The 25,428-nt window shown below is 39.9% G+C and overlaps 2 protein-coding genes across 3 annotated transcripts in view; one reads left to right on the top strand and one right to left on the bottom strand.

Moving 5' to 3' along the window:
* The window catches only part of astn2 (astrotactin 2), a 240,246-nt gene that overhangs the window by 171,682 nt on the left and 43,136 nt on the right, over nt 1-25,428 (top strand). For both annotated transcript variants that reach the window (XM_027282013.1, XM_027282012.1), the window contains 4 exons: nt 7,611-7,735; nt 8,934-9,038; nt 9,312-9,491; nt 21,656-21,978. In XM_027282013.1, the coding sequence (XP_027137814.1) occupies nt 7,611-7,735; nt 8,934-9,038; nt 9,312-9,491; nt 21,656-21,978 (733 nt within the window). The remainder of the gene's footprint in view (nt 1-7,610; nt 7,736-8,933; nt 9,039-9,311; nt 9,492-21,655; nt 21,979-25,428) is intronic.
* trim32 (tripartite motif containing 32) lies at nt 13,211-16,685 on the bottom strand. The gene is made up of 2 exons (XM_019274108.2): nt 16,547-16,685; nt 13,211-15,750 (listed from the first exon to the last, which is right to left on the bottom strand). The coding sequence occupies exon 2, from the start codon at nt 15,736-15,738 to the stop codon at nt 13,687-13,689; it is 2,052 nt and encodes a 683-aa protein (XP_019129653.2). The 5' UTR covers nt 15,739-15,750; nt 16,547-16,685; the 3' UTR covers nt 13,211-13,686.

Raw genomic sequence — 25,428 nt, 5'->3', positions numbered from 1 at the left:
ACCTAAGTGAAAATGTTCTGTGTCTGTTTTTAAGTGGCCACTTTTGCATGTTATGTATAATTTCTGGTAGAGACAACTGTTCTGAACAAGGTCCTTTTCCTTTTGTCTGTGCTGTCTTTTGTTGCACACTTCTTTTTCAAATGCTGGGTAATTATCCCAGTTAGGGATGAATCCAAACAGCATGGCAGCCATAGAAATTACAAACAAGCTGTTTCACGCTGGATGTCAAAATTTCTGTTGGTTGTTTTCTAGCTCCCTTGTGTACGTGTAAGGAGAGGATTGGGAGGAGATCGCTGATGAACCGACGAATGCTCACCACATGACCATAACTTGTATTATCTGCTCGCAGCTGTGTAATGGTGTATTTTAAAGACCGATGGAAGAACAGTGGGTGTTTTTTTTGTTTTTTTTTAAACATCTTGGAAGATGTAGCGAGAGATGTAGCATTGTAGATTGCTTTTCTCATCATTATTCTTTTTGTTTTTTTTTATGTGCAGGCAAATCAGAGAGCCAGCTTTTGCCAGCATCATTTCACTCCTTTTTTTTGTTGTTTTCTCCTACTTCCAGTCACGTGTGAAACAAAGAAAGTTCTGGTCCTCCTCGTGTAAGTTTTTACTGTAAAAGAACGACATCACTCCGAAAAATGTTTCTTTTGTCAAGCCTGAAAGGCATTCTCACTCTCTGTACTTCAGGCAAAAGTATTTTCTTCCTCCCTCTTGGTCTTCCCGCATCCACTTCTGACACCCTTTCAACCAGAATGCTGCAGCCCTGCTCGTCTTCTGTCTCCATAAATTCTTCAAAATACACCCCCCACCCCCCACCCCCCTTCTGCACTGCACTGGCACCCAGTGGCTGCTCACATACATACATACAGTTCAAACCCCTGTTGTTAGGCCCACAAGGCTACCAAGGGCACAGCACCCCTATATCTCCAGATCATGATTCAACCCTACAGTGTCACACTCGGCTTCTGATTCATCCCCCCTCCCCCCTTCTCTGTGGTAAACTGCCCTGTCCTGACTCTTCAACCTCACCAGGGGTTAGACTCTTCTCCCCTCTGGCGCCTCAGTGGAGAAGTAATCTTTCCACCTGAGTTACAACTAAAATCTATCTGACATGTTCTAAGAATTCTCTCTCTCCAGCTCACCTCTGAACTCCGGCTCTGTCACACACACACACACACACACACACACATGAACACAAAGAAACACTGATGTCCCTTACCTATCCTAATCCTAATACCAGTAGTCTTTTCTTTGGCACAGAGAAAGAGCAGTCTCTAGTGGTGAACATTATAATTGTGATTTTTTTTTTCTCCCCTTTTTCCTACCGTTCAGTGAGTTATTTATTCATCATTACAGAAAGTGCAGACTCTTTGATTTCACACACACTCAGAGTGTCATAACTTCTACACTCCGATGTTATTCTGTAAGTGGTCATTAAATTGTGGCTGGATGCAGTTTCGTTTTGGATCATTTGACAGGATTGTGTAAACGGAGCATGACTATTAAGAAGTAATAGGCTGAGATCAGGATTTGGATAGGAAAATGTATTTGGCCTTCAACTCCAGCACACAGTAATTGCCAAATCAATAATATCAATATCCACTCTAATTATTTTTGAAATAATTAGCAATAGTGTTTATACAAAAACTTATCATTATGATTGTTTAACCCATATGGTAACTTCACTCTCAGCTAGTGCTTGATTGTTCTGTAGAGTGTCAAAAGGCAGGCTTATTTTTTCTCATATTTTCAGGCTTCTGAACATCATTTTCTGTAATTTGATAGAAGATTTTACTTCCAGTCTTAATTGCCGAGATATGACATTATGTGGACTCGTCACAACACACAAATTCAGTAGAGTTACCCTCAGTTTACTTGGAATTGAAGGTGAACATAAACACTGAAATTATCATACAAACCGTTTTTGGTAAATGTCTTTTCATTTTTTGAACAGCCTCACCTTGTTCAGCTTTAAACTAAGAAGATGCTTACACATGCTCACATTTAGAAGCCAGAACAGAGCCTCTGATAATCAGAATATAGCCTTAGTAAGCTTGGCACCAGAGATTTGTATTTATTTTCAATACTCATTCCCTCGGGGGAATTAGGGAGTCTGTGTTAGTGCTTGCATCAGTCCACAAAGGCTACTTCTAAATTAGTGGAAAGCAGCATCCTGCCTGGCTTTCCAGTTTGCTGAAACAGATAGGTTTTCTCACTGTTAGGAGAACCGTTTGAACCCTGGATATTCAGTCATCTCTGGAAACTATGGATGCACATATAATTCATTTTCTATACTGATAGGTTGGCTGTCCCACAATCGTTTCTAAAATTGAATTTCTGAATGTGCCGCTTCAGACCCTCTGAGGTTTTAGGCCTGAAATGAGAAATGTAGCTGATACAATGTGCTCTCCAAATAATCTGTACACTACTTTTGTAAATTTGCTTTCAGTTTTCCAAAGTTTATTATTGATAAGATTTTTTTTGTTTATAGCAGGTGTGTTATGCTCCTATTTGGTAGATTAGTCCGAATTTTTAAATGTGAGGGTAACGTGTGAGGGAAAAATGTGACAGAAAAACAGTGAAGGAGTGCAGTGGTGGATGTGATTTTCCAATAGAAGCCACTATACGGCACCATTAGCCAGTACTGTTGTCGAAATGAGTCTTGAAGTTGTGGATAATGGGATGTTGTGAAATGTCGGAGCAGTTAAGATGTAGTGAGTATGGTTTAATGTGTCTGCCCAGTCACTGCTGCGATGTGGGGATGAGGTTCCTACACAGATAAAATGGCACAAGAACCAATTACCTCAGACAATGTTTAGATAAGTACCGCTCACCATTAGTTACACAGTCACAAACTCAGATAAACATACTCACTAGAACATATGCATGAACACCTGTTCTCACACAAGTGACTTGCAGCCTTCGTGCCTATTATAAACTTAGACAGATACATTCTCAAACATACGGGGAGAGAGGCACAAAACATTTTTCTAAATTGACTTGTAGATAGCTCTCATCTGTGCCTATCACAAAAAAGCCTGTGATTTTGGGAGGCGAGAGGAGGTGTAGCCGGGATAGTGAATAAGCAATGGAAGAAATAAGGGATGCAGAGAGAAAAGCAGGAAGGGTTACCGCTGGGGACTAGGCTGAGCAAATACTGAATAGTTGTTACACTCTATAGGAGAAATCCTGACACAGATGCGTGTCTGTGAAACACAAAAGAAAAGAAAAACAAGAAACAATTTGCATGTGAGGTCCGAGCTTCAGTGCTTTAATAATCAAATGTGTCTTTACTGTGTACGCACAGAGGGCAGGCAGAGACGTGGAGAATAAAGGAAAGTGGGAGAGAAGAAAAGTAAGATAGAAGGGAGAACTTTAATCTATATATGCATGAACCTGTCTTGAATATTTGCATTCATTCTGCCAGATATAATTTGTAAAGCTTGTGTTTTGGAGATTCTCATTTAAATGGGATGAGTTTGCCACTTGTAGACTAGGAAGTCTGTTTGGCCAGGAGGGAGCCCACTGTCCGCTGCCTTTAATGAACACACATGGGTACTGAATGAAACATGAGTAAATACACAAGTTTGCTGGCAAATCCAGACTCATGTGTGGTGTGGTGTATGGCAGGTTGTTAAGTGTGGGGAGGCTATGTAGGAGGGTTTGTGTAAAGGTAATGTGTGATTTCTAAAAGCTCGGTTGATAAAATGAGGGGCTCGGTACCTGGAGACAGGATAGATTCAACAAGGAGGTCTTAATCTAGAAGGGATAATCCTGGTGTAAAAAAAAACTAAAAACTATATTAAAGTATTTTAAATTTGGAGTTCTGAGTGAAGTTAAATCAATGACTCTGGCCTTTCTTATGAAAGCTGGAGTAGATGAACGTGCATATGTTTTATCGCTGCAAAAAGATGCATTCAAAGTGAAATCTTGACTGAAAATACCTACAAAATAAATGTTATGCGTCAGATTGGGAAAAAAATGACTGTATTTAATTTAATTATCTGGCAGTTGTGTGGGCCCTGGTATACTGTGTGTTGGCTCATAGTTACAGTGCCACGGTTTACAGGGACACTGGAATAAAACCTAGCCATCATTAAAGGAATAGTGAGAATAGTTAGATGTCTTTAGGGCAAATATGGAGCTACAGACTGAGGCTGATTAGCCTTCCTCAGCATGACTGTAAAAGAAGAGAATCAGCTAGCCTGTCTCTGTCCAACAGTAACGAAATAAGCCTACCAGCACCTGTACAGCTCTCTACTTAACACGTTATCTCATTTGTTTAATCAGCGCAAAGAACAAAGTGTGAAAATGTCAATTTGCAGTTTTACGGGGGATTACGTACCAGACTATTCTTGGCTTGAAACAGTCTCTGCTTTCTGTCTGGCAACTGATAAGAAGCAGAAGAAGAACTCTTTTTATGTTGTAAAAAAACACCTGTGCTATACTGTGACAAATCACATTTTCTGCTGTGTTCATTATCTATTATAAAATAGTTTTTCAAAGATTTTCAGGTCAGAAAAATCTCATATCTTGAAATTTGTGATCCTTGTGATATTTTTATTTATTTATGTATTGACCATTAGCTCACATTTTTAGATGAAATGTTAAGTTGTATATGTTCATCAGCATCTCCTGACATTAACATTCTTAAATATATTGAAGACACTTTGACTTACTAAGTCATGACAGTGTGACACCAAGCCAGGATGTTCAATAAACCAAGACTCCAAAGCTGAAGCACCTGGAATGGAATCAGCCATTTTTCGTTTTCTTATTCTCACCTGTGGTTTTACTACTGTGACATGTCAGAATTTTCTATTAGTGGAAACACATTGTTGGATAAGGGTGAATACAACCAGCACGTCTAAAAAACATGTTATATAGATAATTAATTTAACTCAATAAATCCAGCTGTGTAATCACATTCACACTGGTGGCTGGTTTTCTATAGACCTTTACTCACAGCAGACATTTTGGCTTATCGTCGCAAGAAAAAGCAAGTGGAACTAATAATGATAAATAATGATGGCTCTATTCCATTTAAGTTTCAGTAAGCAATATCAGTGGGCCAACACACTCATTAATTATATCGCCAGGTCTGCTGCTCGTTAGGTTTAAGCTCAATAAGTTAAACTTAATGGGCCAAGTCAAGTCAATCTTGTCTGTATAACAAAATGTCATGTCTCTTCAAGGTGAGATAAGTTAGACGTGAAACAGCAAAAGCATATTTTTAGTTACTAGTTGTGTAAGAGGAAAATGATCTTGAAAGACAAGCAGCTGGCTCATCTTGTTAACAACATTTGTATGTTTTGGTTGTAGTGGCACTGTACAGATGTGGGGATGTCTCCTCCTCTAATAAGCCGTAAGCTTAATAGATGTTTGAAGCTCCCTTCCAGTCACATACACATATACGTATATACACGCACACATGCAAACAAAAACAGTCCAAAGAACAGGTGGCCTCACGAAAAATCGCGTGAACAGAAATCTTCAGGATTGACACTTTGACTGTTCTAAGTTGCTGCCTCACCACTTAACCTCTGCGAAAAAGGATGGATGCCACAGCAGTCCATGCTAGCCTTAGATCTTTTATTCCTCTAAGGGTAGAAGACTTTTTCTGCTCTAGTCTTTACACATTTTCTCCTCCAAATAGAGTCAGTTTTTCAGTTTTGTTCGAGCAACGCTGTGGTGAACGATGATATACGTCACCCTCTTCTGCTGTATGTCAGCGTTAATGGGAGTGTCAAGGGCAGTCCACATCTGGGCTTGAAAATCCATAAAGCTACATATCGCCTTGGTCCACACACCTCCAAAGGATCTCTAAACCTCGGCATGAGACTGGGTGATTTAATTTTGCAATCAATATGTTTTCTGTGAGCATAAGCTACGGTAATCTTTTTACAGCACCTCTTCTCCCCCTCTCTCCTCTCATCCTCTGCCCTTGAGTCAATCCTTCCACCCTTCCATTGTGGCGCTAAGGCTGTGATTGCGTCTAACAGGCTTTTGTGGTTAGAAGAAGCGAAGAGAGAGACAGGAAGAGATGAACAGGATGAAAAATTGATACCAAGAAGAGCGAAGCGTACCCCCATTCCTCTCCCTTCCAATGGCACAAGGTCTGTGCTCTGAGACTTGGTCCCATAAAAGTGGATTATGGGAATTGCTGCTGCTTGCCATGCTCTCAGAATGCAGCAAGACAACTCATCTTTTTGACAGGAAATGAACTGCGGCTGCTTTGGTTCAACTAGAATGATCTATCTGCTGAACAAAAATGGAGCTGAACATACACCATCTCTTTACTTAGCACTGCTGCTATTCATTTTACAAGTGATTTGTCCACTGTGGAATCGCATTGAGGTGCAAATAGATGCAAAAGGGAATAAAGAATGGAAAACATGTACGCTTGTATAGTTTTCTTAGGTGTTTTTTTTCTTACTTCTCACTATATAGCACAGTATGTGGGTCTTCTTCTACCCTTCACTCCCACACTTCCTCTCTCATTACCATCCTTCCTTGTACTTGCTGTCTCCAGCTGAGAAAAAGAGAAGGATTACAGGGGGGTCTGTCTTATCTTTGGCTACAGCTCTGTGTTCTGCCCTCAAACTGGAGGACATAACTGGTTACTTTATTGGGCTGTCAAGCATCACACATACACACACACACACACACACACACTCACGTGTTTTGGCCTTCTGCCACATTGGAACTCTTTAAAACTGTCACTCGCAGATGGAACAAATCACCACAATGATGATGCATGAAACGACATCTACCTTGAAGGTTCATTATCTTCTCAGTAATTAAAAGCAACCAAATGAGCCTAGCATCTCCATTGTAACCTCTGTGAAGCAGAACGGATGAAGTATGTCAACACATAAAACATTATCATAGAGAAACCTGGAAGAGAAAAACAGTAAATTCTCCAAATCCCTGTCTCTGAATGATTCAGGAGGCCAGCAGCTGGACAGGGCAGTGGAACATGTCGGAGTTGTAGATATTTATTGTGAACTGTTGTTGTTGAGTTGTTTTTTCATGGAGTTCAGAATCTGTAGCTGCACCATTGACTGTTATACATGACCTCAGAGGGGTGTTACTTGGTGGTCAATAGTCTGTCCCTTTTGGTACATCCAGTTATTAGTTAATTACTTTATAAATGCTTGGAACTTATTATAGGTGTTAGCACAAGATGCAGTGGTGGAATGTAAGTACACTATATAGTAAAATCCTGCTTTTACATTAATGCATAATCATCTAATGGTATAATGATATAATAGAGAAAAGTATACTCACGGGTACCATATCCATATTTCTCGTTTTATACTTTAGGTGATTTTTCCTGATTATACTTACATACTTTTACTTGAGTAACATTTCTGATGTATGAGCTTTACTTGTAACAGAGTATTTTTACACCATTAGTGTTAATAGTCAATTACTGTTGCGTTTTCTTTCTTTCTTTCTTTCTTTCTTTCTTTCTTTCTTTCTTTCTTTCTTTCTCTCTCTCTCTCTCTCTCTCTCTCTCTCTCTCTCTTTCTTTCTTTCTTTCTTTCTTTCTTTCTTTCTTTCTTTCTTTCTCTCTCTCTTTCTTTCTTCTCTCTCTCTCAGGGACAACAACTTCATTAAGGACTTTCCCCAGCTGGCTGATGGTCTCATGGTCATCCCCTTACCAGTAGAGGAACAATGTCGAGGGGTGTTGTCTGAGCCACTTCCCAACTTGCAGCTCCTCACAGGTGAGGGTGTGTGAATTTTGGGGATATTGCACTTTTTTTTTTCTTGTCTGTCTCTCCAGCTGAGAGTAATGGACAAATAGATTTGATTAATTGGATTTTCAGTGGCAGCTCTATTATCTCTCTGTGATCTATTCACAGTGAAATGAGATAAGAGCTCATAGCGACAACAACAAGTCTATGAAAGACCCTAATGTACTCGAGCTCTGTAGTCTTACTCCATTATAACATTTGCCTGGGTAAATTGGGGAAACTGGTAAATGCAAAAAGGCAGTGTGTTCATGTTCTTGTCGCCTCTTTTTGTGAAATTTAAAATCAAGTGAAGTGCAAAATCATTTACAGTAGATATATATATGGACTTTTTTTCTGTTAAAACCTAAACCCCATTTAAAAAATGCTCTAATTATATACAGTGCTAATATAATATGTTAAAATAAACACCAAATATTATGCATATACATCCCCAACACACATACATGTGTTCTGGACTTTGCAAACTATAACACTTCTGCCGTCCCTTTATCCTTTTCTTGACTGTTCCACCCCATCTTCTGGGGGACAGAGTCACTTAGACATTTGGCTTGGAATCTCCACCTCTGCTCCCTAATCCCTCCATTAGCTAAATTGGCATTCGGTCTACATTGACCCCTGAGATTTTTACTTGGGTTCTGCTTTCACCAGAATTGGACACACACACACACACACAGAAACTAAATTGCCCCTTTTCAATGTACATGAGTAGCTCAGGTGGAAAACGTTTTCCAGAGGCACAGGATCAAGGTTCCCGTGAGCAGTTTTCTTTTTTCTCTCTCTTTTTTTCCCCCCCTTTGCTCTTCACTTTCATGGCTTTAGTTCTAAACTGGTGTGAAAGTTAGGTAATTGAATTGCAGAGAAAGGTGAGATTGCTCCCACTTCTAATGTCAGCAATCCAATTGGAGTTCAAGTTTCACTATATATCTACCATTGATCCGGGAGCAGCTGGGATATGGGCTGTGATAATAAACGATGTTAAAGCAATAATGGATAACAACAGATCTGCAATAAACTTCTCAAATAAAATGATTGATTTTTTATTTTTTATTTATCATATTTAAAATGTCAGCTGCTCTTTACGAATCACAGTTTTGTAATGTGTTTTAAATTGTTGTCTTTCTTTTGTGTTAATTTGTGTACTTGTTTCCTTTTTTTCTGTCTTTCTTAGGAGATGCTCAATTCAGTGAGGCAGTGGGCTATCCTATGGTTCAACAGTGGAGAGTGCGAAGCAATCTGTACAGAGTCAAACTCAGCTCGATCACCTTATCTACAGGTCAGCGTCTGAATAATTTAACCCTGTGGTGACTTCTTAACATCACAAAGCTCTGCACACATAAATTTAAATCTGATTAGTGCCCTGTTTAGTACTGTCGTCTACCAGCCTACACAGATTTCTGTATATTCTGCACATTGTCTCGTGTATTTGTTTGAGCTTTAATAGATCTCGATTTTGCACATGTAAACCTAACCTCAATATACGACCCATCCTTCCCACCTTTCTGCATACAAAATCACCATCCTCCTATCTCCTTTTTTAACCTGGTAGGCTTTTCTAAGGTGCTGAAGACACTGTCAGCCGAGAGCACACGTGAGGAGCTGCTGGCTTTTCTCCAGCAATACGGCAGCCACTATGTTTCTGAAGCCCTGTACGGCTCCGAGCTCAGCTGCAGCATCTACTTTCCCAGCAAGAAGGCCCAGCAGCAGCTCTGGCTGCAGTATCAGAAAGGTGAGCATGCTGACAGACAGGAAGGAAAATAGGCCAAAAACACTGAATTCTAGAGAGATAAATGGAGATGACATCCTCACAAATAGATTTGTTTTTTTTGTTGGAGAAATCTGTCAAAGGCAGATAGATTTATGGCATATATCATTTTAAGATTTAGGTGTGGAGGAGAGCATGCCATGTTTTGAGAACGGGTGAAACAGCGGTCACTTTTGGAGTGATGGGGCTACTATCAAATGTAACCAGGGCAACATAACCTATTCCAAAGACAGTGAACAAAAGTAGAGCAGAATTGACTGTAATTTAACAGCGGGTGGGGGTCATACTTTGTTTGACGATAAACTAAACTGGGTTATATTTGAAAACTTCATCCTTAATTCGCCTCCTGGTAAAAAGGCAGCATAAGCTGCATGAATTGAATTAAACAGCAGTGTGACTTTATAGCATCTCAAAAGCATCTCGAGGCACTGTTCTATTTAAATGGTGTATTTTTAATCCTGTTTTTTTGTGAAGCAAAAAGTGCTGATTGATTGGCACCTGGGTTTCATAAATAATAGTATTACATATTTGCTTACCTTGTAGGAACATAGAGGGCACTGTTGCAGGGACAGGTTTTAGATTTAATTATTTAATGATTAGTATTCAACAAGACTCTAACGAATCAGTAAAATCTTTTGTTTAAATGTTTGACAGGATTTGAAACAAGTGCATATTTCGACTCTTAACATGGTCATGCTCTTCACTCTTTATGTGGCACAAAAAAAAAGAAGTTGTGCTAAATAAAGTACATAAATCCTGACAGGAAGTAGTACAGAGGTACACCTTAAGCAGTGGTGGAAAGTATCTATTAAATTCACTCCACATAACTTTGAGCTGAAAGGACTTATCTCAATTCTTTGCATATATTATAATGTGTACTTCGCTATCTTTAGCTTTAGCTTCTAGGTTCTTCTTTATACTTTACATACATTAAAAAAACATGCTTTAAAAAAAGATAGCTATTAAACTACCCAACTACCAAATTAAATTAGTTCCATCTTAACTACCTACAACATTACAATGCTTACATGTAATGTTAATCAGTGTTTATCCAATAATACTAAATAAAAGACAGGGACTCTTTATTTTTTTGGTATTTTGAGTACATACATAATGTCCCTGTACTTTGAAATCTTCATACTGTTGTATTTCTACTTTCACTTAATGGGAAGCTATTGAGAGTTTCATTTCCTTTTGAAAACTAGTCATTCTACAGACTACATTATTGCATAACTACAGTATGAATCAAAATGTGTTTAAATGGAACTCTACAGTCTGTCAATTGTGGTGCCAAGGTCACATGGGAAAAGATAAAGTTTGTACGAGTACACACATTTGATAAAAGCAAACACAAATGTCAGAATGGTCTCAAAAGAATCTTTTGAATGGTTTCATAAATGTTTATTGCACTCAGATATTCAACAATACAAACATGAATTTGACTACACGGACATGTCTGAAATGTGTTCAACACATTGTAAAGTTCACAGTCTCTAAAGGACGCAACACCTCAAACACATGGAAGTTTGGTTCATGGACATATTGCAGTATTATGATCTGAATAGTTTAAATGAATAAACTCTGAAGAAGTGCACAAGGTAATAACTTATTTTCAGTGTCATACCATATAATAAAACATATTCATGATGATGTAACACACTATGTTCAGCACACTGACACAAGGACACTTGATTTTTTTCTAGCATTATATGCATTTATCTGTCACTGTTGAAGTTTGAATATTCTCTAGCGATGACTACTTCTAGTGACAACTTGAATTAAGTGTAAGCACTGAAAAGGAAATCTGTTTTGATGGCGAGTTTGACATGCAGCTGAGACTATATCAAATTAAAATATGAGTTTAGTACTGAGAGATAACATTGTCTAACAATAAAATGAATACATCATGTAAAATAAAAAGCTCAAGGATATGACTGTGACAGACTCACCTGATACTTAAATTCAGTTTATTCTCCTTATCACTTTTCTTACATAGAAATATTAAAAACACATTATTGTTTATGATACAGTTTGATTCTCAGATATGTATATTTGTACGTTGCTGTTTAATAGGGCTCCAGGTGCAGAGTTAAGGTCAGTTTTGTGGAATTATTTATTTTTAAGGCTGAAACTGAGTCAGTATGCGATATGCTCTCATGAGCAAACCTGGGCTGGAAGATACGTATGGCCTCAGAACAGGCATATTTCCTATTTACGACTTTATAGATATAGAATAATTTACATACGATACTGATGGGTGAGTTTCAATGATTAACTTGATTCCCCATATTTAGGCCACTAAATATTTTGATTAAAGGTGTCTTTCATTGTTATTTGACCTGAAAGCATCGTCTTTCTAATGATTCATATGGACTGAACACTTCAGTAAATCTACATGATAAATAATAAATACATGCGGATATAGATTTGTTTTAACTAACACTAGCACCAACTAGCAAAATACTGTATATGGCTGTTGTCTTTACCATATCTAGCAACACTAGAGAACTCAGGTTGCAAGTTGTCTAGTGCTTAATAAAAAACCTGAGGGAGATATAGCAACGAGGAACCAGCATCCCAGTGCAACAAAGCCAGATTTGGTGTGTGATGCGAGTTTTCACTCTCCATTATCCTAGTGGTGCTATTCTGTACACTCCATGCCATTGATCCATGCAAAGACTGTGTTACCACAAGCCAGGCATGAGTACACAATTGCATGGAACAAGTTCTCAGGAGTAAACGTCAGGGCTGAACAAGTTTGTAAACACTATTCAAGTTGTACATGGCTGCTGTAGACTTATGCTTTATGTGGTCTTGGTGCTGGAGCAAGTATAGAGCCAGAAGGTAATTTATATATGATTGTATGGTGTAGGGAATAGGAAGAACAGAGCCTTGAAGAACAGGGCCTTCAAAGTTACAAAGGTCATCTGGGACTTGAGAACTTTGCTACTCATAACGGACCCAGTTCTGTCTGAGAAGTACAGGACTAAAACTATGAGCTGCAGAGTCTGTGATCATAAGTAAAACAATAAGAGTTAGACAAAAAGGAAACACAAGGAGGAGGATGTGGAGCAGATAAATTTCATCTTGCAGACAGTTACCTAAAGCTACCCCGTACTCACATAAATGAGGCTGTGGTTAAGGAGTCACTAGATGAAGGTTGAATAAAAGAACATGAGACAGTGGATGTCTTTTAAGTTCTAAAATGGTGCAACTGGTTACTCGAGTGTGGCTGATGTATACAGGGTGGCTGGCTAGGCAGTGTTAAATACTGGGTAAAGAACTCTAATAATAATGTTGCCTACAAATTAAACATTGGTGCCCGTAACTCAGTTACCCTCAGAGAACCTTTGGAAAAAATTAATTTAACAGATATCTTAATTTTTTTTAAACCATTGCTCTTTTCTTGTAGGTAACATAATATTCTCCACTTAGTGTTCCCTGAATGTTATTAAATGCAATTCAATGAATGCCGATCCTTTATTGGTTATTGGTTTGCCATTAGCTAACTGCACAGTAAACATTAAAGCTGCCAGCTGCATTCAGCAACACCAATGTCTGTGCTACTAAAACCTAACACTAGGAAACAGTGTCTTGTCAACAATAAAGTGCTTCACAGGCCAAAAGCCTTGGTATGCTTTATTTCATATGTAAATACATGTTTATTTCCAGCTCTTCTTCAGTTTTTTTTTTCTTCTGCAAAGCTGAGCCAAATCAGTGAAAGCCATGCATCACACACAGTCTGACTGAATGGTGGACAACGCCGTCAATAACAGAAAAGCATCTGTGCTTTGTGCCTGCATTAGTTTTGACGTCAATGGCTTCTTTCGCTTATTTTAATGTGACAACTTGTGCCAGTATTCTTTGATATAAAAATGCTGCACTGTCCGTTTTTAGAGATATGATCCATTAAGTGAAAAGCAGCTTAAGTAGCTGATTTTTAATTTGTATTAAAATAAAATCCAATAGGCTTTAAACAGAATCAAACTAACTAGAACATTTATTTAATAACCCAATGAAAGCTGGAGTGAGAATTGTTTGGACTGCGGCCAAACTAAAGTGACGGATAAACAGTGTGTTTCTACCTTTTTTAAACTTCCATACACACCAACACATTCCTAATAAACCTCTCAGTGCTCATGTGGACTGGATTGTTCCTCTAGGAAGTAGAGGAGTGCCTCCTCTGGATGTATGTGTAGACTTTGACACAGTGGTCCCAACAATCCAGCACTAGCAGTTGTCCTTTCTGTGTGGTGGCCACTCCCACAGGGCAGGTCAGCCCTTCCTGGATGAGAATTTTAAATCCGCCTTCTTTGGGAAACTGGAGGATTTCTTTTCTGCCACTGTCTGTTACCAGCAAATCCCCATTGGCATCTACACACATGCCAGTGATACAGCGGAAGTCCTCTGTCTCTGAGAAGAAATGGCTAAGCTGCTTGCCTAGCTGGCCATCGGTATCAACTGAGCCAATAGAGAAGCCACCCTCCAGGTGGGGCTCATTGTGGCGTTTCTCAAAGTTCAGGGCCAGGCCCTGGGTGAAGTAGACTGTTCCAGCTGCATCACAGGTCACAAACTTTGGCCGAACAGCAGAGCACAATCGGTTGTAGCTGACCACACCTACATTGCGATCCACTGCTATACACCACAGCTTACCACCTTCCACGTCTGACACCACAAACTGACCTGATGGCATGGCAGTAATGCCCCAGGGTTTAATGAGTTGGTTCTTATGGCAAGCCACACAGTGTCCATCCATAGTGTAGACTTTAACCGAGTTATCATAGTTGTCAGTTACCCCAATCAGGCCTTGAGGAGTGACAGCGATGGATAAGGGAATGAGATTAGGCAGGTCAGCCCCAAGGAAGCTCAGGACAAAGTTATCGATGCTACTGGCATTGCGGCGGATTTCGCGCTGGAAACCTTTGCGATTAAAGATCTGAATTCGGTAGTTCCCACGGTCAGCCACCAGCACCTCACCCTGTTGTGTTACACAGATGCTGACTGGTAAATTGAACATGCCAGATAGAGTTCCCTTGCAGCCCATCTTCTTCACAAACTGGCAGACTGGCGGCCCTGCACTTGCACCAGCTCCTCCTGGTGATCCCCCACCTGCATCCAAGGACTTTGACTTAAAGCTGCCCGGTGAACCACATACAGCCTCCTCTACAGCCGTTACCATGTCAATGTCTCTGTAAAGATCCACCGGAGCCCCAGTTGCACCACCTGTAGCCCCTGCTACCCCAGCTATACTCTCTAGTTCACCCTCAAATCCAATCTCCAAATCCTCATCATCTGTATTGACTGTATAAGTATTTGTGGTCACATGGCCCACTTCTACAGGTTTAGTGTGCTCTGCTCTAACCAGTTCTGGCTCTTGCAGCTGAAACATGGTGGGTAAGCTGCTCCTCAGATCCAGTTCTTCATCATCACTGCTTTCACCATCATCCTTTAGCAAAGCGATATCGCTCTGCCTCACAAGCATTGTCAGGTAATCACAGCGTGACACCACTTTTACCTCTGCAATGTTAAGGAGATATGTCTGCTCCTCCAGTACCTGTCCGTTTAGCTTTTCCACTTCTGCCATGGAAGCCGTGAATGTCCTTCGAGATCTTCTGAGCTCTTCTTGAAGACGTAGCTCGGCTGTAGTATAGTCCTGCTGCACTGCCTGGTATTTTTGCCTTAAGGACTTGTTTATATTTTCAATAGCTGTTTTTTTCTTTTGAATTTCACCCATAACATCGCGCAGAGCAGTCAGCTTGCCACCCAGTTCCTTACGACGCTGTTCGGCAGCCACCCTAATCGGCTGGACCGAATGGCCTTGATGCAGGTGGCCCTCTCCTTTACAGAGCTCACACAGGACCGTGGCACAATCATGGCAGTACTGTCGTGGTAGGCGGTTGCAGCATGACTTGCACATTAGGGCGGCAGCAGCAGCACTGCAGGACGTAGTGCAATCTAGGATCTTGAGCACGGTGAGATTATCGGCCAACTGGGAGATGCTGCTCATGCGAGAGACCTTGCTACAGAAGGGGCAGCGCACGCCATTGATAGTATTAGCCAACAGCTTCTCTAGACACTGCCGGCACACCGTGTGACCACACTGGAGGAGTTTGGGTCTCATTTGTTCCTGATTGTAGGTCTCCAAGCAGATAGGGCATTCAAGAACCTCCCTCATGAGATCTGGGTCCAGCGGGGACAATGCTGCCGCCATTGTGGTCCTTTCCTTGAGTGAGAAAAAAACAAAAAAAAGGGATTATGTTTTGCAACATGAAAACAGATGCTCAATTTGTGATGCCTCACGGTGAAAAGCGACACTCCGATTCTGTATTTAACTCTGACCCTCATCTGATCTGAAACCTAATGTTAGTAGGTCAGTTTGCAGCTTATTGTGACCTGCTGCAACTATCAGAGAGAGCTTCTCTTTAAAACACAGACAGCTGACGCAGTGTAACTTTGGATGACATAAACTAATTAAAATTACTTATTTGCAGGGGTTAACAAGGAAACCATTCACTGACAACAGCTGTCTAACGTTAGTCAACTAAATTAAACAGGCTAACACTGACAGCTACAAATGACCACATCCCCTTGTTAGCAAATGAGCGACCGACAGTGAAGCAATGTTGCTATTGGCAGGTGGGTTAGCTCTCCGATTAATTGTTGTTATTAATCAGGGAGCTAATTGCCACGCCGTCGTTTTACTTAATGATGACAAGCAACGTGATGCGAGCTAACAAGGTTATGTGTATGTGAAGGCACCGCCGTGCTTCCCCCCCTTGATGTTTTAAAAACAGATTGACCTTGCAGACCAGACTCACAAACGACTATCATTGACAATTAGCTCTTTTTTAGACAAGTAAGTCGGAGGCCTGTCGACAAAACAACACGCGTTACCGTTGGCAAACAATGTTATTCAAACATTATCACGGAGGGGCTGTTTTTTTTTGACGAACGCGCGATATAAATAAGATATGCATAGCTCCTTATCAATGCCTGACATTTCTGCTTCAAAGCGTTACCTTTTTCTTCAGTATTAGCTGGTTTGGAAGTACAGAGGTTGTGATGGGCGTGCTGTGTTTCTGCTACTGCAGCTGCTACTGAGAGACTGCAGTGTTGACGACGTCACGCACGCACGCACGCACGCACGCAGAGCCGGGGTGTGTGTGTGACGCAATACGCACAGCACGTAGCCTGACGTTTGTTTTGATTGGCTGCTGTGTGGGCTTGTAGAGCAACATGTCGGGTGATACAGGTGATATATATATATATATTTATTTTTAAATTTATTTATTTATTTATTTATTTATAAAACAACAATTTATTATTGACATGAAGACGATTTTTTTTTTCAAAAGAAGTAGAGCATGGAGTGTCTGTCAATGAAAACAAAAGACAGTTCTTAATATTAAAATGAAAGGCTGCATTAGAAGAAATCACAACATCCCTTCAAACATCCCTTCAAACAGTTAAATGTTAATGATAATTATAAACATCACTCTCCCTAATAACACAGTGACTGACACTTGTAACAATAAGATTCGACTCCACATTGTTCCATTGTTAAAACTTGACAAGGTCATCATGGCTTTCATAAATGTGTGACAATATGTTACTGTAGCAAACATCTCAAGCAGACATCTCAACAACGTGATGATGACGACAGTTAAGACTCATTCCCTTAGAAAAAATGCCAATCCCACACAGTATTAACAAATCCACAAAATTCAAAAATACTATGAATGTCTGATTTATATATATATATCATCAAGTGATATATGCATGTCTCCGATGACGATTGACTGATGTTTGACTTCCAACATGAGTGAAATACCTCCAGTATTTGCCTTATTCTTAACATGCTTATGCTTAAAAAAGAAAAGAGTTTGAACAAACTGTATTTTTTTATTTATAGTAATGCACAGTACCAACTAAATATTAAACAAAATAAATACTACATGACTATATTTGTTTATACACTATACTATAATATGTTGCAATGGTTGTTTTATTGTTTATTAGAAGGACATACCTATAATTATTTGTGGTAGTCATCTGCTTTAAAGAATAACCATGCAAGATTTGTTCACTTGAGTGAACTAGTAAACAGACCTGTAACTGAGAAAATAAGCCTAACAAAAAACATGAAGTACTGCCCACAGGCTACAATTGCAACTGAAAACGTCCAGATGTTGTGTGACTTGTTTCAGCTTTTAGACCTAAGCCAGTAATTATAGAAAGAGGCCACTAGATGTCAGAATAAGTCTACTAGAAGAGTAAATGTGGGCAGTAGGACCCAACAAAGAAACTGTCTGCTCTTCTTTGGTCAAACATTTTTTTTAAACAAATAGGTTCAGTCATTTAACATATCTTATGAACGTTGCTGTGTTTGGTTTGCTGTTAACAGACAGTTGCACAGTAACTGCTGTTCAAATAATTGATATTGTAAAGTATCACGCATTTTAATTGGAATACTTTGTAGGTACAGCTTACACAATGCTTATTTTATTAGCATGTCTCTCGCTTGCTGTAATTGTTTGGAATTGGTAATATGAGATAACAAGAGTCTGTTCAAATCCGTGGTGCATGTAGCTGTTTTAATAAAGCAAAAACAACAAGGCCAACAGTAACCATATCTAACAACATCTGTATTAAATTGCTATGGAAGATATCTGACACCTTTGCTGTTGTTGCCTGGGCAACATAACCCTGGCCAGAGGGGATGTGTCCCTGATGAGTAATTATACTGCAACCAGTCTACAAAGACATTTTAATTAATAACGGCGGTGCAAGATCAATGGCTAGGAAATGCTCTCCATTTATATCCTCACTATGTTTGATGACAGGCAAGTGTTGCAGTATCACACTCATTCCACCCAGCAATGAGATGTCATAGTTTATAGAAAGGCGAAATGACAGGCAAGTCCTTTTACTGGAGAAAAATACATATAGTCCAGTTTAATTTCCTTATGCAGGGTGTCAGCGTTGGTCAGTGAAACTGTACATTGCAGAAACACAAATAAACAGACACTCAGACAAAGTACTCTAGTGATTCCAGATGGAAATTATATGTTACAGTAGTTGCCAGTCTCAAAACAAGGTTTGGAGTAAATGCAGTTAAAGAAGTTGTAAAAGTCCAAAAGTAAATACAAAACAGGGGAAGCAAGTTTAGCAGTGGAAGAAGTTCTCAGATCTTTTACTTCAGTAAGTGAGTATACCACAGTGCAGAAATACTCTGTTACAAGCAAAATCTGTGCATTTGATTTAATGACGCAAAAATACAAAACTATTAAATTGTACTGCTCTTACTTTCTACCGCTGCCTGTGAACTATTATTGTCAGCTAACACTGACAACCACATGACCTGGAATGTCTTTTATTTGCTCCACAAATACTTGACAGTGCCAGAATTTGAGTAAAATGTGTTTGTTAAGCTAGATACATAGATATAAACAATAGTAATCTTGGGTGAAATGAGTGAAAGGGGGTGAGAGTGAATAAGGCTGGCTGGCTAGAGCCTACGTGAGCCACAGGGATTTATTGTGAGAGCTGTGTTTCGACAGCTCTTTTCTGTGTCTGTGTTGCCTCAAGAAGTGTATGTAATTGGGCTCTTGGGCCACCCCTTGAGCCTGTTTACATACTGTCGCACATGAAGTTACCACCCACCCTTTTTGCTGCTTGCCAGTCTCTTACATAGGCATACAGAGAGTAAGCCACAGACAAAGACGTACATACATAGATGTATATACAGTCTAAGTTCTCTCTTACACACAAACACCAGGGTCATAGCTACAACTAAGGACACAAGGGTCATGTCCTTGATGTTTTTTTGTTTTTTTTTCTGGGGAATTTGAAAGTTTCAAGGACCTGTGGTTCAGCTTAAATTTAATAATTGAATATTGCACATTGTAGGGTTTGTTTGTTTTTTAAAGCTGATTTCAATATATTTTAGATCTGTTAGATAAATATGTTTCGTAACTCCCTTACCAGAATCTCCATTGGCCTCGTGAACATCGTAATCCCCCCAAAATTGACTACAGCCCTGTTTTTCCCCATGGCAGTGAACTGTCGCTAAAGCTTGTTAATTCTGGCTACACACATCTACACACGCACTCTCTTGCATCACGTTGACTTCTTCTGCTTTCTATAGTGAGTTATATTGTTCAAATAGCCCCAAAACTCAGTTAGCCTACATTAAAAGCAACTTTATGTTTATATTCTTTTGTCTTTTCCAGTATATGTTTTCATAATTTTCTTTTTTTTTAGTATATTAAATCTGCTTTTAATTTGATAAAGTACGGAAATTAATCTCATTGAGATTTTCTAGGCAGATGTTAATTATTAATGCAATGCCAATTTTCTCACTATTCTGTTTGTTATTTTTTTAACAAAGCAAGATAACACAGATTTTTTACAGTTTTCCATGTCCTGTAATCACATGATTTCTGCTTGTTACTTTTGTGTCAACAATACAGCAGAAAACTAAACTTTCGTCAAGGCCTTGTGGTCTCAATTACTTACTAAACTGAAAATTAATTTGAGTTGTATTGTAGTTAAATAAGTATTTCATGCTGTATGACTGACTAATCGTTTTAATACGTAATATGATTTTTTACTGCAAATAATTTTGGAAAACGTCTCCATCTGTGTTTTTCTGCTAAAGCTCATGTGTCGCTGTGTGTTTGTGTTTGAGAAATGAACGGCTGAAAGTTTACACACCCTTTTCATGTCTTGGGTTAACCCATTTAACATAACTGACATTACAGGAGTCAGAAGTGAAATTGCACATGAAGACACATTTAGATTTTGATTTATTTCTCTCTGTCTCTCACACATACCCTACAGTATTTGAGTTCATGTGCAGAATGCTGTCTCTACCACTTAAAATAGTTTGAAGTAGGTTTGAGTTCACTGTCATTAAAACTGTTAACAGGAAATAAGCCATTTAAAATATTAACCCTAATTGCTCCCAATTACCCCACCTTGAATAATGTCAAGGGCTTATCCTGCTGTCTTACCTGCTTCCTTCGGGTTTGGGGTTTCACTTGTTTTTCTTGTCTTGGTCTGTGGGTATATGCTCTGTTGCATGTGTGCGTATGTGCGATTATGCAACACCGTCTGCAGTACCGCATCGGTAATCTCCTCGACCCTTCCATTGGCTTCTGTGTGTGCATGTGAGTGGGAGTATGTGTTTGTAACTTAAACTTCTGCACATTCTTTATGTTTTAACACATTTATTCTCATGTATGGGACTGATGGTTTGGATTAGTACTAAAGGTAAATAAATATTCTGCAAGATAGAGAGCTTGATAATTGAAATCATACATTTTTTAGATATACTGTACATTCCTCATGCATTGTAGTTCCTCCAAAGCTACATCACAAGCCAGTAATTCCAACTTTAATACACCTTTTTATCACCAAAAGGAATCCCTTATCGCTCATTTGGAAAACTCACATATGTGTCCTTGTAAATCAAATAGACACAAAAAGCACATCTGCCACATCAGCACAGATGGCAGATCCGCTCTACTGTAACATGCGGCCTGATGTGTCCTCCAAGTGAAACACTCGACACTCAAGTAGCATTCTCTCCTGTGTCTACTTCTCGCCTGCTTCTGTCACTGCTGTTTTGTCCGTGAAAGAGGAAATAATGATTAGGGGGAGTAAGAACCCCCCCCCACAACTCAAGTGAAAACATCGAGTAGTGGTTATTGACACTCAGGAGAAGAAGCCAGTGACACCCCTCATCCCTCCTCACTCCATTCATCCTTTGTCTATGAAAGCTGATGACAGTAAGGGATTAGTTGTTGTTTTTTCTTCTTTTCCTTGGCAGTAAGTGAAAGTAAATCCAGATGCGGACACTCACTACAACTGAGGGGCTGTGAATGTGCTTTCCTCCTCCAAGTGAAGATTAAATAAATTGTTTTATGGAAATACAGATGAGAGAAAGTTTAGGAAGAGGATTTTCTTTTTTTTTTTGCACTTTGAAAAGAATACATATGAAAGTCGAAGAAGTGGCTGTTTTCCTTCCTCTTCTTTCAAAATGAATGCAAACAAGTATTGTTGTTAACTTTGTTTATCTCCCCTCCTACCCATATCCTGCCCCCCTCTCCTTCCTGCCCCTCCAGAGGCAACAGACCAGGGGGTTGGCGGAGGTGGGCGGCGTGAGCTGAAGTCGGTTCCCTTCATCAGCTACCTGTCTGCGCTGCAGAAGAGCCAGCTGTTGACTGACGACATGGTAAATGGCGTGGAGATCCGCTGCGAGGAGAAGGGCAGCTGTCCAGCTAGCTGCCACCTGTGCCATCACCAGGCCATGATGGGAGGAGTGTCAGGGAGAGGCCACAACGGTAACAGCAGGAGTGGAGAGCAGCCGCCCCCTATCCCTGTGCTGCTGGAAGTCAGCCGTGTGGTGCCCCTCTACAGCCTGGTCCAAGACAACGTCACCAAAGAGGTGAGAAAGCAGCAGGGTGTGTGTGTGTGTGTCTGCTTGTGTGTGTAGAAGGAGAAGCTGAGAAAGTGACTGTAAAACGAGAGCATGACAAAGAGAATCAAGTCAAGAGATCTGATGGATGAACATACCCAATGGAGTTGAAGGTAAAAAGCAAAAATAACAATAAAAAACATCCACATCCAGGAATGGACTTTCTCTAAAATTCAGATGTTTTGTAAATTATTAAGAATGTAAACATTGTCAACATATTATGAACAATGATGTGACAATACTACTACCCCCGAAAACAGAAGTTTATTCTAAGCCTAAGTCAAATGAACACATATATACAAAAGGTGTAATCTGTTCGGAAGGTAGGCAGCATTTGTTTATTTGTTTATATTTAACTTATATACAATCTAATGGGGGTGGTGTAATCCCTTTATACATACAGTGTATATCTATTGTCTTCTGAGGCATTCAACTGATGATGCAGTTGTGACAAATCACCTCTAGGTGGCATTAGTTGGTTAACTTTGACTGCTGGAAATGAGCGCTGTAATACAGAGGGCATAAAAAAGATGACATCATGGTTTTCTCCTCTTGTGGGAAAGTCAATGTGTATATGTGTAAGATATATGTGTGTGTGTGTGTGAGTGTGTGCGTGTATGTGTGTGTGTGTGTGTCTGAGTCTAAACAAGCACACACAGCTGAATGTAATATCAGCTTAATGGCCACATGTTGTGTTTATGATTCATCCTGTATGAGAAGTCTTTGGATCTTTGTGCAGTGGAAGTTAATCATATCAGATTTCTTTTCCATAAGGTAATTTAGGAGGGGGCTCTGGCATCACTTGACATTTAGTTTACCACATTTTGCTCTGTTTGAGCTTCATCTTGACATTGTCTTGCTACCTATTATCTGGTACATGTTTTCCAAAAGCGTTTATGAACCAACGCAAGAGCGGTTTGCAGGTGACTCACAGCCAACACACATGCATGCACACGCCATAGGGAGCAGACTGGTTCACGCTCCCCCCAATCAAGCGTCTAATTACCTTACCTTCTGAAATGACTTCAGGCAACAACAATACCAGAAGCAAGGAGACCAACACACACACACGCGCGCATATATATATATATATATATATATGCACACAAAAAACACACGCAACAAAGCCCCCTGTACGTGCCGCCCATAACAAGCACCACAGCCCCAAAGAAAAGAAGGCACAATCAATAGCAGACGATCCCTAGTGGGCCTCATCAATAGCTAAACGTGAGGAAGAGCAAAATGTCTCTTTTCCCTCTCTTCCAAACACCTCACTATCCATCCTTCTCTCTCCCCCTACCCAAACCATGGTCTTCTGGGGATGTAGAGAGTGAGATGTATGAGGAGGAGGAGAAGGGGTAGACTGCAGTGGATTGCTCTGGCAAGCCCTTCTGAGGTAGCTTGAGGCAGGATTATTAGCTTCTTATTGATGTCATCGACCTCTTGGGAGGGAGGGGAGTCCATCACTCTGCTCCTCTTTTTCCTCTCTTTCTCGTCTTCTCTTGGCCGCAACCGCTGCTGCTAGTCTGAAAGGCACATACGTATATTGCATTAGAGACAAGTGACACCACAACAACCTGCCCCTCCACACACACACACACACACACACACACACACAACTGCTCATTTTCCCTCTTTCTCACATACATTTTTACTTGAGACAAGCTTTCTCTTTGGCTGGGTCTATCAGGAAAGACAGATGCCATGTTGCAAAAGCTTTCTCAGAGATTAGTTTCTTTTATTTTACCATAAACTGCTTAAAGCAGCCAAGATAGAGGCTTAGTTGTTCTGCTTATGATTAGGTGGCCTGAGGTCATACCTTTATGTATATATAATATTTGTATGCATGTATCTGTGTGCCAACTATCTGGTTTACATAGATCTGTCACTCTTTCTTTGGCCCCCTCCCTCCCTCCTGTCCCAGCTACCTGCATCTTTCAGTGGACTCTCCCTGGCTGCCTGACTGTTTGACAGGACATGTCATGTCCCTTTCACAAAACCTCCTCATTATTAAGCCAGAGGGGGATTTTGTTACAATGTAAAATTACCCCTTCCTTGAAAAGACCACTACCAGGACTGAAAAGAAACCAAATTAAATGGTAGATGGCTTGCTCAGTGTGGCTCTGTCAAAGAGGAGAATGGGGAATAAAGTATGTCTTTGTATACATGCCCAGTACTGACATTACCAATGACTAGTTAAGGATTTGGGGAAAATAATACCTGGAAGACTGATCCTATCAGTCAGTATTGGATAGTTACTTGAGTATTTCCTAGAAAACATGAAACATGTTAAATGGTTGGTGTACCCAAACAGAGAAAAACAAACCTTTTGTGGTGTCTATCCATGCCAGATTTTAAGACATGCATCCTTGATATATTTACCTCCACGTCAATACAATGAAGGTGAATGGTGCTCACCGCATTAATATGTGACATTTGAAAAATTCTCTTTCCAGAAACAATTCCCCTTGTGGACCATCCACAGGCCTTCCTGTCCAACTGTTGCTGTTATAGTGAAATCTACAGTGTGGCGTGCAGAGTATTGGCAACATTTGTTGTTAACTTAAAACATTTTTATGAAAATAAAATCTATTCACCCTATTGGCTAAAAGTGAGGGGCATGAGAGATTTCTTTTCATTTCAGTGGAAGTGGGGGTGAAAGAAATGTTTAAATAATTATTTGATTCATTATTCACCTTGCAATATAAAATGAATTTCACCTGTGGAAACATGTTTCTTAAAATTTGCTCAAGCGTTCATCAATTGCACGTACAGCTAAATTTGTGAATACTTCATTAGCTTTGCTCCTCTAAGAGCAGGAAACATAATGTATTTCAAGAGTACTCTAAGAGAATGAAACAAAATGATTATGTTTTGCATTTGGAAGGAAAGGTTTGAGGTTACTCCCCCTTTGTCTTGGTATTCTCAAGTTGCTCTGTTCTCAGGCTTGGCTTGCGTTAAACCTGGTCTTGACTTGAATTCGACTGGAACCGGTCTTGGACTTGGCTTGGACACGACTAAGGTGGTCTTGCTTACAGGCCTGGTGTGTGTGCACGCAAATACACACACACACACAGATACTCCCCTGTTTCAGTGCCAGAAAAAAAATACCTCAGTGGATAAATAAATACACTAACGCCTGTGGAGCTTGCCAGTGATCCTATGCCCTGTGTTGCTGTGACTGAATTATGGCAAACCTTTTGAACAAATTGGTTGTGAGTCTAATGGGTCAGAATGCTCTATATCTTGCCGAGTGGCCGCTGTCATGCTCTCACCATAACGCACTACTGCAGCCCTTTGCAGGGGCGCGCTTAGTACATTTTCAGTGGTGGAAGAGGGGAGCACAAAAGCAAAGGAGCAACAACATAATTGTGAGTGAAGTGAACATAATAATGATGATAATTCCACAAAAAATCAAGA

This window comes from Larimichthys crocea, chromosome IX (genome assembly GCF_000972845.2).
Source record: "Larimichthys crocea isolate SSNF chromosome IX, L_crocea_2.0, whole genome shotgun sequence".
Lineage (NCBI taxonomy): Eukaryota > Metazoa > Chordata > Actinopteri > Sciaenidae > Larimichthys > Larimichthys crocea.
This window is presented reverse-complemented; position numbering and strand designations above follow the sequence as displayed.